This window comes from Sminthopsis crassicaudata, chromosome 5 (assembly GCF_048593235.1).
Source record: "Sminthopsis crassicaudata isolate SCR6 chromosome 5, ASM4859323v1, whole genome shotgun sequence".
Taxonomy (NCBI): domain Eukaryota; kingdom Metazoa; phylum Chordata; class Mammalia; order Dasyuromorphia; family Dasyuridae; genus Sminthopsis; species Sminthopsis crassicaudata.
In genome coordinates this window covers 235,762,722-235,779,494 of record NC_133621.1, presented here as the reverse complement: position 1 = coordinate 235,779,494, position 16,773 = coordinate 235,762,722, and the positions used below count along the sequence as shown (strand labels likewise).

The window sequence follows — 16,773 nt, the reverse complement described above, 5'->3', positions numbered from 1 at the left end:
TCCCTTATCCACCCAGTCGGATTGAAGGAACTTAAGCGAATTCAAAATTAAAAAAAAAAAAAAAAAAAAAAGAAAGAAAGAAAGAAAGGAAAAATGGAGTTATTGCTAAAAAAACCAAAATTCTAAGACTAGGATTTTGTTTGTTTTTAAGAACTAGCTACTTCATTTTGTGTTGACAAATGTGTCTAAAGTGCATCCCGATTATGTTATTCTAATGTGGAATTTATAGCAAATGTGGGAATTGTGACAGGATCATGAGTAGCATCAATAGCAAAACAAGAAAGTGAGGCAGAATAAGTGAAGAAAGGACATATTAGTTGAACCAGTAATAAAGTAATTGGTTCAGAAACATTGTTGCTTATGCTTTCTGGATAATATAGAGAAGGAAAACAAAAAGGTGAACATAAATTTCTTGAAGGAGAAAAACAGATTTAAAAAAAAGTATTACATGATTTTGTATGCATTAACTTTTAGATCTGCTCTTTTGCTACTCCTCTTACATGCAGTGAAAATTAGCTTTTTGGAAGGATAATTTGTATAAAAAAGATTAGTGAATATAATTATATGATTACTTTAGAAGTTCCAAAAATAATTGGGTAGATTAGTAATGGAATGGAGCACCCATTATTTATTTTCCTAATAATTGAAAAGAGAGTGTGTATATATGAATGCAGATTATGTTTTAAATGTTCTAGTGTGATTATGGACAAGTAACTCAAATTCTTTGGACTCTAAACAAATCTCTAGGACTATAAATTTCAGAGAAGATATGAACTTTTATTGGTGAAGGGAGTTTCCTTATCCAGGGCTTCCAGATACCAGTGAAATAAAGGGATCCACTTCTTATTACTCTAAGAAGTATCTGTTTATCTATAGATTACTTTATAGTTTTAAGGTAAATTTAACCTGTTATATGGACCTGTATGATAACTACTTGATATTCTGATTAATCAACAAGCAATTATTAAGCATCTTTTAAGTACAAGTCATCATCTTAGACACTGAGGGGCAAAGACAATAGCGAAAGTCCCTGCTTTCAGGAAACTTATATTTGATCAAGGGATACAGAATGCATATATAAGCATATTCAAAATAGAAAGTAATTTCATGGATCATGACTATAATTGTAACAACAGATCTCTTATAGGAGAGAGTGTTTGAATAAAGCCTTGAAGCAAACTAGGAGAGACTGAATCCTAGGCACAAGGGACAGGGAGATGAGGCTCTGAAGTATTGTTAGAGGAACAACAAGAAGGTCCAGGTGACTGAATCACAGAGTTCATGAAAAGGAGTAATTTATTTAATAAGTCTGAGAGGTATAAATTTAGAGTCAAGATGTAAAGGGTTTTAAATGTCAAATAGAATTTTGTATATGATTCTGCAGGTCGTAGGGGGGAGATATTGGAGTTTATTGATTATATCAGATCTGTGCTTTAAGAATATTATTTTGGCAGCTCTGTGAAGTCTGTATTGGAGAGGGTATAATCCGGAAGCAAGGAAAATAAGTTAGAAAACTATTGTAAACAAGTGAAGGGGAACTAGCGTCTAGAGAGAAGGGATTGAATGAGAGTGCTTTTGTGGAGGTGGAATTTATAGGATTTGGCAGTTGATTGGGTATTTAGAAATTGAGGATGATTTTAGGGTTTTGAACTTAGGTAATTGGAAGAGTGTTGGTATGCAATGGAAAAATGGAACATTTACATCTATAATTAACCATATTCCACTTGTATGCCCTATTGGCATTAAAAGTAGAATACTCTCAGGGCAGCTAGGTGGTATAGTGGATAGAGTACTAACTCTGAAGTCAGGAGGACCTGAGTTCAAATCTAGCTTCAGACACTTAACATTTCCTAGCTGTGTGACCCTGGGCAAGTCACTAAACCCCAATTGCCTCAGCCAAAAAAACCAAAAAACCTACCAAAAAACCAAGTTTTTGTTTTTGTTTTTTTAAAGTAGAATATTCTCTTAACCTCAACCCTATTCTACTTTCTTCATTATTTCTGTTACCATTTACTCAGTTTCCTTTGGGATGCTGGGGTTATTTTTGATTCTTCTCTCTCCCCACTCCCCCAGCTAATCAATTTCCAGGTCTTGATAACATGTAACATTTCTTAAATATTTACCCTATTCTTTATCTTCTCACAACTCTAGAATAAACTTTTATCAATCTTTAGGATTTGTTTCATTTATCCTCCTTATCTTTTCATAGGTCTAACTGCCTTCACTACCTCTCTCATCCTCCATGGTTCACGCATCATACTGTTGAAAGAATAGTCTTTCTTATGAGAGGTAGCATGATGTAGTTGATAGAGTGCTAGCCTTGTAGTCATGAAGACCTTGATTCATTCATGTCCTGCTTTTGACATAGACTGACTGTGTGATCCTGGACAAGTCATAGTAACCTTTCAACATTTCAGGCAACTCTTTTGAGACTATAAATTATAGAATTAACACAGATCTAAAATGATAAAGGAAACATACTTATAGGGATTTCTCTATATCCTCAGGTTCCTTTTCTTCCTCACAAATACAAATATTTTAAAATTGCCATAGGGGGTGAGAGGGACAGCCAGATGGCATAGTAAATAAAGTACACCACTTGGAATTAGGACTTATCTCCTTGAGTTCAAATTTGACAGCAGAAGACACTCACTAGCTGTGTGATCCTAGGCAATTCACTTAATTCTGTTTGCCTCACTTTCCTCAGCAGTAAAGTGAGTGAGAAGGAAATGGCAAACCATGCCAGGCTATTAACCTGAAAATCTCAAATGGAGTTACAAAGAGCTTATTGAAACAACTGATCCACAATAAACAACAAGGCATTTGGGGGAATTTTTTTTATAAAATCACAGTACAACAAAAATTAATCATTTCCTATGGGCTGAGTACTATACTAGAATCTAGAGAAGTTAATAAGATTATTCTTGTTCCCAAGGATCATACAGTCTATTACAGCAATAAGATACTAATATAGAGAGCTATTATTATAGGAAATATTTTTCATAAATATTTTTAGTAAATACTTGTCTTTAAAAATCTCATCATTGTAGAGAAATGCTTTTTGGTTATAATTCTCCTTGATAAATGTGAGTGCAGATGTTTATGTGTGTAGATAGCTACAGTAGTAGCATTTTGCCAACTCATGAGAGAGTATTTGTCCTTGAAATTTCTTCTTGATAATTTGGAGAATTGTTTTTAATACTGTTGATTGCATAGACTAGAAAAATACAAGCTTTTAGAAATTTATTAGAATGCTACCTTTTTTTTGTTTACCAAAGAAAGTTGTAGGTGATAAAATGTGTATCCATGTGGTTTTCCAAAGTGTTGACTGAAGCTACCTTTAAATTCAGCTGTTTGAGAGAGTATTAAATTACTTGATATATACTGGATAACACTTAAAATGATTGTACCTGCCTTAATGGAATTTGTAAGCAGTTTTCTTAGAATGGTGCCTTATGCTCCTTTTTTTTTTTGCGGGGGAGGGGGAGTGTGTGTCTGTTGCGTAATCATTATAAAGACTTCTTGGTATGGAAATGCCTTCCAGCAGTACCAATGAGTTAGTTAAGTCACCTGTAACACATAATACACAGTTGTCTTCGACAGAGAGAGCTTTATGTACTTGCTCAGCTCATGATCATACAGTTAATGTGTATTAGAAGCAGTCTAACCCAGTTTTCTCTTATTCTAAGTGCAGCCTTCTATTTACTATGTTATGCTGTTTTCACTGAATCAATGCATGACATTCATATGTTTCTTTAAGAGCATACAAGGGTATTAAAATTTTTCCATTTTCAAAGTTTATTCATATTTACCAATAATAAAATTTGGTAACATGTTAAGTTTGTAATACATTAATTCCTTCTTCCCCTTTTTTCTTGCAGGATATGTCCAAGGAATGAGTGACTTGCTTTCCCCTCTTTTGTATGTAATGGAGAATGAGGTGGATGCTTTTTGGTGCTTTGTATCTTACATGGATCAAGTGGTAAGAAAAAAATTCCCTTTTCTTTTGGATCTCCAAATGTAGCTTTTAATGGCAAAACTTTCCTTATGTAGTTCTTTTTAATTTGTATCATTGATGTAAGAAAATATATAAATTTTTTTCCAGTAATTTTTTTTGCCTATAGTGGTCCCTCAAGACTTGGGAATGCTGATATTTTCTTTAGCAGAAAAAAAAAAGCATTTTAAGAATGTAAATAGCAGAAAGAATCAGAATTTAATATAAGAAAGCATTTATATCATTGAGAGAGTCATGAACCTTGTTATCTGTTTGATTTAAGACCTGCTTGGGCAATGAATCTACTTCACTACTCTTGAAGATGGTATGACCTTGGGCTTTGTCATTATAATAATTCTTCAACTTTCTAATTTTTTACTCTTGCATTTTACTTGTTTAACTATACCACTTTCTTCCTAATTCGTTATTTTCTCAGAAATATATAATTATTAGCATGTATAGCTCATTGTCCCTTCTTCCACTAAAAATCCTCAGAAACAGTAAAAGTACCAAGAATAATGTGACCAGAGAATTAGCAAAAGAAATAAATTGAGAGAAATAATCTAAAATAGTAGATTTATTTTATTATTATAGCTTTTTATTTACAAAACCTATGCATGGGTAATTTTTCAACACTGATCCTTGCAAAATCTTCTGTTCCAACTTTTCCTCTCCTTCCTCCACCCTCTCCCCTAGATGGCAGGTAGTCCAATACATGTTAAATATGTTAAAATATATATTAAATCCTATATATATATATATATATATATATATATATATATATATATATATATATATATATGTATGTATACAGTTATCTTGCTGCACAGGAAAAATTGAATCTAGGAGGAAAGAAAAAAATCTGAGAAGGAAAACAAAAATGTAAGCAAACAATAACAGAAAGAGTGGAAATGCTATGTTGTGGTCCACACTCATTTCCCATAGTTCTTTTTCTAGGTGTAGCTGATTCTCTTCTTTACTGAACAATTAGAACTGGTTTGAATCATCTCATTGTTGAAGATAGCCACATCCGTTAGAGTTGATATGGTATAATCTTGTTGTTGCCATGTATAATGATCTTTTGGTTCTGCTTATTTCACAATTCATGTAAGTCTCTCCAGGACTCTCTGAAATCATCCTGTTGATCATTTCTTACAAAACAATAATATTCCAAAACAGTCCTATACCATAATGTATTCAGCCATTCTCCAATTGATGGGCATCTACTCAGTTTCCAGTTTCTGGCCACTACAAAAAGGGCTGCCACAAACATAAAACAGTAGATAAGCCATAAGCCGGATAAATAACAAGAGAACCAGAAATAGATATCAATAGAATTGGAAAGATACTAGAGGAGAAGTTTGAAAAGGAAGGCATGAAATGGGGAAAGATAAATTGTTAGAATCAGGGATATAGGTAGATTTACATCCCATAGATATAAAAACAAAAAGTATAGCAAAAATTACACTTTTTTTCCTTTTTGCTTTCATGCTTTTCTTCTTGTGCCTGTATTTGGTGAACTAGAAGCACTCTAAGGCAGGTTTCAGCTATATTTTCAAAACAACCCTCAAATTTTCTTTCAGTTTTTAAACAATATTTTATTTTGATCCAACCATTCTGGAGAGCGATTTGAAACTATGCCCAAAAGGCTAGAAAACTCTGCATTCCTTTGATCTAGCAGTGTCACTCGGTTTGTATCTCAAAGAAATCATAAAAGAGGGAAAAAGGCATGTGCAAAAATGTTTGTAACAGTCATTTTTGTAGTGGGAGGGAATTGGAAATTGAGTGGATGCCCATCAGTTTGGGAAGGGCTGAATAACTTAGGGTATATGAGTGTAATGAAATATTGTTACATAAGAAATAATGAACAGGCTGAATTCAGAAAAGGAATTCAGAAAAGACTTATGTGAACTTGTGCTGAGTGAAGTGAGCAGAACCATGAGAACATTGAACACAGTAATAGCAAGATTATGTGACGATCAACTCTGATAGGCTTATCTCTTTTCAGCATTGTGAGGATCCAAGACAATTTCTTGGGACAAAGATGAATTTGGGATGGAAAATGCCATCCACATCCAGAGAGAGAACTATGGAGACTAGATGTGGATCAAAGCATAGTATTTTCACCTTTTATTTTTATTTTTTTGTTTGCTTTTTTTTTTTCTCTCCCTTTCTCAAGTTTTTTTTTCCTTTTCATTTGAGTTTTTTTTTTTTTTTGAACAACACGATGAATATGGAAATATGTTTAGAAGAATTGCAAGTTTAACTTATATTGGATTGCTTGCTATCTTAGGGATGGGTGGGAAGGAGAGGAAGAAAAATTTGGAACACAAGATTTTGCAAAAGTGAATGTTTGAAAACTCTTTGCATATATTCAGAAAAATAAAATACTATTAGTAAAAAAATAAAAATAGGTAAATATATTATTTTTTTTTGCCAGTTTCTTGTGAAGACAGTTTTTAACATTCATTTAAACATTTTTTAATTCATTTTTTTCTCTTACTGCTTCAGCCTTTCCCTTCCCTAAAACAAGTAAACAGTTTGTAAAAGGTTATATATATTTAATCATACAAAACATATTACCGTATTAGTAATATTGTAAAAGAAGACAGACCCAAAGGGAACAAAGAACCATGAAAAAATACAGAAAGTGAAAAAAAGTATGCCTCAGTCTTCATTCAAGATTCCATCAATTCTCTTTTTGATGGTGGATAGCATTTTTCATCATGAATCCTTTGGAATCATTTTGGACCATTGTATTTCTGAGAATAGCTAAGTCAATCAGTCAACCATCATACAATATTGCTGGTTACTATGTACAATATTCTCTTGATTTTGCTCACTTCATTTTGCATCAGTTCAAGTAAGTCTTCCCAGGTTTTGCTGAAAGCATTCTGTTCACTATTTTTTATAATTCCAGTAGGGATTACATTGCAATCACATGCCATGTTTTATTTGATGATAGGTATCTCCTCAATTTCTAGTTCCTTGTCACCACAAAAAGCTGCTATAAAAGTTTCTGTACAGAGAGGTTCTTGAATCTTTTTTTGATTTCTTTAATAAGCCTCAAGTTATCATCATGTTCCTTATGTTACTGGATGAGTGGTATATGAAAATTTTTATTTTCATATATCTCCTGAACTATTTTAATAAATTAAATTCACTTTGAGGTAAGAAATATTTACATGCAGCTTAGAGTAGGCAACATTTCTATAATGTCCTACCTACTCTTTTCACTCTACTGCTGTCCTTCATGGTTTTTCTTGGTTTGTTTCTTTTCCATTTTTCCTATTTCGCTGCTTCCTTTCCTTTTCTTATCTAGCTCTTCCTATCTGCTGATTTGTTTGATCTTCACTTCTGAATTAAACATAATCCACAATTTATTTAACTTTTAAAATGCTTTTTTATTATAAAACTCATGTACATTTAACATTTTTTTTCTACTAGGCAAAAAATAAAATGCTTTTGAATTATTTGAACGTTGGTATTGTTTGCCTTAAAATTTTTTAATTCAGTAATTAATCAAAGCTCAATAAAGTGAGGACTTATATATATATGTATATATAATAGAACAGAAAAAGAGGATTGTACATTTGTAAATCATTGCTTTTCTTTTCTCATCCAAAAAATTCTCCACATACCTTTCAAATCAAATCCCTTCTGTTTCTATGATTTTTTTTGGCCTTCCTTCTATGCATTATAAATATGTTTCAGTGACACACACCATCTCCCATTCCTGCACTCTGTTGCTGCCCTCCCCTTTGCTTCCTCCCTCCTTTCTTCCTCCAATTTTCCCATTTGGAAAATGAAAAAAGGAAAATTCTCATAACAAATATTCCTTGTTAAGCAGCAGCAACAGCAACAGCAACAATAGCAGCATGTCCATATTGCTTGGGTCCCAAAATATATGTTTCAAAAACATCTTATTTTGCACCATGTCATTTCATGATTGGTCTTATAGCATCTTTATTTGACATTGTATTTTTACTCAATATTATTTCATACAAATTTCCCCAGATTTCTCTGAAATCTTTACTTTTGTATGAATTCCTTTTTAGAATGTCTGAACCAGTTTATAGCTTCACCACCAGTGCATTAATATGCCTATCCTCCCATAGTTCTTCCAACAATTGCCATTTTTCATTTTTTGTCATTTTGGCTAGTATGATGTATAATAAGAATTATAATGTCAGAAGTATTTTAATTTGTATTTCTTGTATTAGTAGTGATTTGTGGCATCTTTTTCATATGATGTGTTGAATAGCTTGAATTTTTCTTTTGAAAACTAACTTCATATCTTTGAAGAATGATCTTGTATTTTTTTTTTTTTTTTAAATAATTCTATGGGGGCTTTTAGTGATTGCTTTTTCCTTTTCTAAATGCTAATGTATAGTGAAACTTAATTCTAACACTACTTCTACTATCAGTTTCATATAATGAAAGCTAATTATAATAAAAGGATCTGAGGAATCATTAAAATCCTAGAAATGTACCTAAGCAACAGGTCATTTGTATCAATTTAATTTGTTGATTTCATTTTATAATTTGAGATACAGAATGAAGGGAAAAAATTTAGAAATTATTTGTTTTCCTTAATATTTCTCTCTATATAATTGCATAATATATTTACTTTTAAAAGTATTTCTGATATTTATTTTGCCTAGTTTTTGTTCTTACCATTAAATTTCTTGTTCTAGATGGAACATATATTAATTATTCATTTCAGAGATGATGTTTCTGTATTTTGTTTTAGAAGAGAATAAAAGGAAAAAAAATACGTTGCCAAGACAACCAAACCAAATTTTTTTATGTCTTATAGGCTCTATTTTCAAATCAAATGTTTATCCCAGATAACAACAGAACAGTGATAAGTCTATGTTTGAATTTATAAATGGCATTCTTGTAATATATGATTATCTGGATGATATAAAATATTCATATCCTCTGTAGAACCATGGTACCATAATAATTCTTTCTTTTTAAAGCATCAGAATTTTGAAGAACAGATGCAAGGCATGAAGACACAGCTAATTCAGCTAAGTACCTTACTTCGCTTGCTGGATAGTGGATTTTGCAGTTACTTAGGTATGTTATATGAATCAAAACTAATTCTTAATTTTGAAGGTAGTTTACAAAAAATGAAAATTTAAGGAACTCTTTGTTCTTTTAAATTTTCCTTCTCTCTTAAGAAAAAAAAGGTTAAAACAGTTTTATAGACATGGAAAATGATTAACTCAAACTGAGTAGTCTTTTCATAATAATTATAATCTAGAAACAATACAATGGTTTGCCGAATCAAGTATATATGAGTGTATGTATGTATGTATAAAATCTGTGTGTGTTTGTGTGTGTATATACATATATATATGTATATATATGTATATACACACACACACACATGGGTATACAACTTATTTTTCCCCCCTTTATAATTTAACCTGAGTTTTCATTATTTGATAATTAGTAATTTATGTTTAAACAAACCTGGACTAAATATGTAGTATAGTTTCATATTGCTCTCATGCATGCTTTTTGTTTTTAAATTATTTGTTTTTTCCTTTCTTTTTAGAATCTCAAGACTCAGGATATCTTTATTTTTGTTTCCGTTGGCTTCTAATTAGATTCAAAAGGGAATTTAGTTTTCTAGATATTCTTCGATTATGGGAGGTAACAAGCTATATTTTATACTTACGGAATCTTCCTTTTATTCAGAGAAAAAAATTTTGTTCTGTAGAGTATAACTGAAGTTTACTAATGTTTCTGAATGTATTAAGGTGTTCCATTTGAAATCTTTCTTTCTCCATTGTGAAAGTAGAAAAACAAGTCTTGATAACTATACTGTTGGTGATGATGCTCACTATTTGAATTAGGTATTCTTCATAAATACTATTTCCTAATGGTCCTTGTGCTTTACTGGGAGAGAGGATCATTTTCAGATTGAGAAGATTTTTTTATCACTTTGCACAGTTTTCAGAGTGTTCTGAGTTCCAAAACAAAATTTCAGAAATAGAAGTTGTTATAGTTTGTAACTGGTGTTATATTTCATGTTTTTCAATCTTTTTCACAATTTATCAAATTAATTTTTAAAAAGATCAGGACTTAGTTTTTTAAAGAATGCTGGTTTTATATATTAGGCAAAATAAATTTGCCAAACTTGGCTGACTTGATGTTTTTTCATTCCAGAATGCCATGATTTGATATTTTCTGAATTATTTATTTATAGTTCATTTATTTGATAACAGAGGCCTTCCTTTATACTTCCCTACTAATATACAGGGATGCTCTAGGTCAGAGAATCTTTTTGTCCTTAGCATTGTGATTAATATAAACATAGCATTGTCTCTCAAAGAATCATAATTTTAGAAATATATCTTAGAAATTTTAGGAGTAATTTAAATATTTCTCTCATTTTTATAGGTAATGTGGACTGAATTACCTTGTCAGAATTTTCATCTTCTTCTTTGCTGTGCCATTTTGGAATCTGAAAAACAACAAATCATAGAAAAGCATTATGGTTTTAATGAAATACTTAAGGTATGTGATAATTTATTGAAATCATCATGTTCCTGACTTTTAGGTATTTAGTAGGCTTTCATTTGTTTCATTTTGGTGGCATTGACTTTTTGCAGTGGAGTATAAATAAATTTTGAATGGCTTCCAGGTATATGCCTATTGATCCAAATTTAAGCCTTGTTCATTTGCCCAAATATGTCTTGTGCAAAATATGAATAGCATTGATAATTGTGATCTTGTTATCAGAGAGAGCTTTACTGATTTCTCCATCAGAAACAGTAAATGAAGTTTTTCTCCACCTGTTGGAAGAGCATTGCTTTTGATGCTACAAAAGAAGATATCACTTCATATGTCTGTTAACTGTCTTCATATACCCAGACTTAATAAATAATAGGATTCTAACTGCAAAACTCACAAGATCGTTAATCCTTCCTTATTTTCTCAAAGGTATAGATGACTGTGTGTGACTAGTGGTAGGGGATCCTCAAGAGTCCTTCGTCCTAAGTTTATAGCTTTATCCTATGGCTGACTTCTCACTTAGGATGACTGGATTTTAGAGTCGTTAAGGAGTTAAGTTTAGAGTTGTTAAGGAGATCAGTTAAAAGATAAATGATCTTGGAGCTGCTTCTTGTGACTGATACATGTGACTGTACCTCTGTAATAGAGTAGAAAGTAGGCAGAGTAGGGAAGTTGCTGTGGTGCAATTCATGGGATAGTTGGAATTTCTAATTTTGCAAGAAGCTGTTGTATAACTCTCATTAACATTATTGTTAGTTTCTAACAGACTTTTTTTTTTTTTTTAAAGAAATCTCTCAGTCTCTTCATTTTTGTGGGATTTTAATATTTACTTTGATGATTTCTCCAGCATTTCAACTTCCTGGTTCAGCAGCCCTAACTCCCATAATTATACTTCATTCTTTCTCAGTCATTTATGGAGTGATAACTCTATTCCTAAAACTACTTTTAAATAATAGCTCTAGGGGCAGCTTGTTGGTGTAGTGGATAGAGCACTAGCCCTGAAGTCAGGAAGGACCTGAATTCATATCTTGCTTCAGACGCTTAATACTTAATACTTCCTGGCTGGGCAAGTCATTTAATCCCAATTGCCTCAGCAAAAAAAAAATTAAAAAAAAAATTTAATAATAATAATAATAATAATAACTCTAACCACATCACTCACATTTCAGAAACCTTTTGTTATTCTTTATTGGCTTGAGTGTGATGTAGGACATTTTGGCTTAAATTTTAATAGCTTAAATTGCACTAAGGTTTTTGAAATACCCTGTATAGAATTCCCGAAGCCTAACATTAAAAATCTTTAGAATCTGTCTTAAACCAACCTCATTTTACTGTTCTCTTTTTTTCCAATCAAAGCATTTATTTTCTCTTCCACTCTTACTCCCATAGAAAAGAAAAAAAAAAATTCAAGCAAAGTCAAAGCAAGGCACCTTGTTTGTGTCTAAAAAGTTTCATGCTCTTCCTTTAGTCATCAAACCAGACTCTTGAATTAACATTCTTCGACATTTCTCTTCCCACCTTTGTGCTTTGCAAATAAACTTTACCTATGTCTTCTCCAGACTCTTAATTCTTCTGCAGCTTCATCTCTCAGAATCTTCTGAGGCTTAACTAAGCTTTCAGCTCTTCCATGAAAGCTTTTTCTTATTTGTTATTGTTCTCTAACTCCTCAGTGGTTTGGTTTTTTGTGTTGTTTTTTTTTTTTCCTGTCCTTTTCTCTGTATATTGTGCCCCTGCAGTGGAATATAGAGCATATATATGCCTTAACTATTGAAGTGTTTGAAGTGGAATTTCTAGAGTCTAAAGGATTACCTCGGACAAAGGAGTTTTTTTTTTTTTTTTTGCTAAGGCAATTGGGGTTAAGCGACTTGTCCAGGGTCACACAGTTAGGAAGTGTTAAGTGAATGAGGCTAGATTTGAACTCAGGTCCTCCTGACTTCAGGGCTAGTGCTCTATCCACTATACCAACAAGCTGCCCCTCAAAGGACAATGGTTGATCTGAAGAAGGCAAGTGAAAGTGACCCATTCTCAGCCTACTTGGAAGTTTTGGACTCCACATATTCTTTGTTTGCAAAACAGGACAGTGATGGGATGTAATTACTTTTTAGTGTCTGCCTGAATATTTTTCATTTCAAAAAGATTTTATTTTAGGAATTAAACCTGCATTTTAATCACTGCAGTGGTTCTAGACTTAGATGAGAAAATAAAACAGATGTGTACTAATAATTTTTTTCTTGATTAAGAATATAGATAAGAGAATATTATATTTAACAAAGAGCATATAAAATATAAATGAGATTAACTTTTTTTTTCTTTTTATAGTTGTACAGTAACATTGTACAGTTACTGAACTTATTCCATAAAATTAAATGCTATTCTTTAGGATAGAAAGTTTAAGCATTTTGCTGGAGAGAATATTGTATTTTTTGTTTGTATAATGTGAATACTTGGATGGTAAAATTCGCCATTGAAGTAGAACTGGTAACATTATTTACATGGTAACATAGCATGAATGTCTAATTTCTGTCTAATGTCTGATGTTTTATTTCTGAATTAATTTTAGCATATCAATGAATTGTCTATGAAAATTGATGTGGAAGATATATTATGCAAGGCAGAAGCAATTTCAATACAGATGACCAAATGCAAGGTATGGCATAGTAATTTTAAGAATTTGGAAGAATTTGAGATCTGTAGCTAGAGGAAGTATTTCTTATTAGAGGCTAAACAAGTAAATGATAGTTTCAGGAATGCCAAGAAAAACACGGGCCAATTTTTTTGGCTCTTATTATGGATTTATATTCCTTAATTGAAAATATTTCCCATTTGGGAAGTATCATACACTAAGATAATGTAATTTACTGAAGACACTTAAAAGGGTACCAAATTTAACCTTGATAAATTAGCCAATTAAATTAATAAATGTAGACAAGAACATTCTGTTAAGTTTGCAGTAGCAAGCAATAGAGGTGATGATCAGCAATAATTAAATGAATAGCATTTTGGTTCTTCTATTAAATTTTAATAATTGGACTTGTAAAATTATGATAAAACAAAAATCCTCATAAGAAATACACTAGACAAAAATACAATATAGAGTAAAGATTTGAACTCAACCTTAGCATTAATTTTGCTTTTTTTAGAAAATAAAAAGTAATTTTACTTTGTAAAATGCATTATAAGTCCAATAATTTAAAGGATTTAAACACCAATTTCAATAGGTAAATAAGATAGTCTCTTAAAGAAACTTTGAATAAAATAAGCTTTTTTTTTTTTTTTTTTTTTTTTTTTTAAAGTAATTGGGGGTAAGTTGTCCAGGGTCACATAGTTAGGAAGTGTTAAGTATCTAAGGTCAAATTTGAACTCGGGTCCTCCTGACTTCAGCGCTGTGCTGAAGTGCCACTATGCCACCTACCTGCCCCAAATAAGATTTTTTTAAACACTTCCAAAAAAAAAAAAATGCTTTTAGGATTTTCTTCTTAATTCATAATGACTCTTTCCTTCTTTGTTTTCTACCTAGGAATTGCCTCAAGCAGTCTCTGAAATTTTGGGACTTCAGAACAGTGAAGTTACAACACCAGATTCAGATACTGGGGAAGATGAAAATGTTGGTGTGATTAGTTGTCCTACACCTGCATTTCAGAATAACTCCTTGCCTTTAATTGCTACCAATGGAACCAGAGATGACAACATGAGGCAGTTAGGGATGTCACAAAGTGTCAGCAGATTAACACCTGCTTGATCAGTCTTCTTTTACTTAATTTTTCAAGAGACATTTTGCTGCAATTCTTTTTCAAGTACTTGAAAAGTAGATATTTATAATTTGGAGTTGATTATGCTTTAAGGTTTTTGGAAAGAAAGTGTACTGTGATGTTCTTGCATTAAAGCTTTACAAAGACTTAAACTAATTATTTTTGTAGTCAATTCTACCAAATAGCCTTTTCTTTTCAATAACATTCCTTAATATTTTTATAGCCAAATGCATTTTTTCTTGCTGATAAACTGGAATTGCATAATATTTTAAGTGGATGAGTTGAAAATTATGCACTTTTAAAAGTATTTACTTTGTTTACCAGAAGTTTTAGTGGTTTTTGGATTTGATGGAATTAAAATTGTAGCCTGCAGCCAAGTTGAAAAGTAGTTTATTTACTAGTAGAGATGATTTGACAAAAAACCAAAACAAAGCAACAAAAAGTGGTTTGTTTCTTAACTGTTTACAAAAAAAATACTCTGCTTAAGTATTTGTGCTGATTGAATGTAGATTTGAATTGGACATTTTAAAATTCAATTTGATGCCCACATAATGCTCTGTTTTTCCTATAAGTGGAAGAACAGTATATTTTTACATGTTAACATCTCTTCACTATATACTACCTATATTGAGCATTTATTTATGAGCATTAAAAGGATAGGCATATTTTCATTATTCAGCATAATAAATTTGACTTGATTTGTACAAACAAATTTGACTAAATTAATCCATACCTTCATTATGAATTCTTTTTTCAAAACTATTTTCTTAACTAAAGATTTATTTCATGAAAATACATTGAATCCTCTTCCTAGAGTAATTTTAAAATTGTTAGTAATCTGATTTTACTAATAATGTTTATTCTTTCCTAATAATGCATTAACTGATTAGTAAACTCTTTAAATTTTTATGAAGATTCCTGGGGAGAAACCTTAAAATATTTGTAAAACTACAAAGATAGTAATCACATTTCTCATAATAATGCATTTTTTTGTATATGACAAAGGCTGTTTGTTTAAATCACACTATGTACTGCATGACTTTTTAAAGTTACATGGAATTAACATAACTAATTCACTGTATTGTAATTTGTTAACTACTGTACATATTATGAAATAAACCTGAAGTTGATTTAGTGTTTTCAATTAAATCACACTTAAGGGGAAAGTCTCTTGTTAGTGTGGAGGGGAAAAAAGGTCCAAATTGGACTTCAGTATGTCTTAGATTTTGTATACTTTTAAATAATTTTTTGAATGAATTGTGGAAATGAGATAGAAATTTGCCCATACATAGCATAAATTTTTTTTTTGATCACAGATCCAGAATAGGCAATGCTGTTGACTACAAAGGAGATTATTATCTGGCCCTTCAAGATATCTTCTTGAACTTGATGTTCACAATATAAAAAGAAAAAAAATTAACATATACTAAAATGAGCAGAAGATGGATTATTTCAGGAAGTTGGGGAAGCTGAGTAAACTTTATTTTCTAGTCCAATGGATGTTGAAAATCATTACAGTGGAACCATTATATTTTAGCTTTTAATATTACGTGTGTTATCTTTCATCTGTTAATAATGAATAAGGCTATTCAGAGAAAAAGCAAACTAATCTAAAGCTCAACATCTCCAGTCTTTCATTTCCTGTTATCCAGGAAATTACTAGAACATCATGATGCCCTTCTTGTTCTTCCTGCCTGAATGTTAGCCTTTTCTGGAGAAAAGGATGATGGGAAACGGGATGGGTGGATGGAAGAGCTTCCTGTGCAGTATGCCATCTATTTTTACTATTGTATACACTTTGCAAGTTGAACAGTAAAATTAGACACTTTAAAAATAAAACTTAAAAACATTTAAACTAAATATGCTATCATTTTTCATATAAAAATATTATTAAAAATTTTTACTGGCTCTGACTAAAACTACATCAACACAGCAAAAGCAAAATGGAGAATAAATATTTTGAACTACATAGACAAAACAAAATTCTAAGTCCTGAGTTATCCTTTGGGGATGGTCTTTAGAGTTTTCAACTAACTGTGATATATAAGCATATGCTTAAAAGAGTCTGAATAGCAAAATGAAAAGAAAGAACCCTGAATTAGAAACTAGAAAATTTAGCTTCTAGTTCAGTCCTAACTTCTTTAGCTAGCCAAATATGACTCTCTTTCATCAGGAAATAAGAATAACAACTTTCTTGTCTGCTTCACCAAATAAGATGATGCTTATATAAGCACTTTTTCTGAAAATTTTAAAGCACCATATAGATAGGAAGGATTTAGACAGGACTATTAAGAAAAAAATTGCCAAAAGGTACCACAATTAAGGTCAAATGGTTAGAAGAAATAATTGGAGAGAGCTAAAACAGGCTATTTTTACTCATGGAACTCTGGCTACAGTGCTTTTTACTTCTAGGATCCCCATTTTAATAGTTTAATATTATGTATTTCACAGCTGAAAATTTTTCACTAAGCAAAAAGTCTAGGGACTTGTCTCATAAAG

The 16,773-nt window shown here is 31.3% G+C and overlaps 1 protein-coding gene across 2 annotated transcripts in view; it reads left to right on the top strand.

Moving 5' to 3' along the window:
• The window catches only part of TBC1D15 (TBC1 domain family member 15), an 89,593-nt gene extending 74,165 nt beyond the window's left edge, over positions 1 to 15,428 (top strand). For both annotated transcript variants that reach the window (XM_074270529.1, XM_074270530.1), the window contains exons 12-17: positions 3,882 to 3,982; positions 8,980 to 9,079; positions 9,564 to 9,661; positions 10,412 to 10,528; positions 13,086 to 13,172; positions 14,043 to 15,428. In XM_074270529.1, coding sequence (XP_074126630.1) covers positions 3,882 to 3,982; positions 8,980 to 9,079; positions 9,564 to 9,661; positions 10,412 to 10,528; positions 13,086 to 13,172; positions 14,043 to 14,264 — 725 coding nt within the window. In that variant the 3' untranslated portion in view covers positions 14,265 to 15,428. The remainder of the gene's footprint in view (positions 1 to 3,881; positions 3,983 to 8,979; positions 9,080 to 9,563; positions 9,662 to 10,411; positions 10,529 to 13,085; positions 13,173 to 14,042) is intronic.
• The last annotated feature ends 1,345 nt before the right edge of the window (positions 15,429 to 16,773 follow it).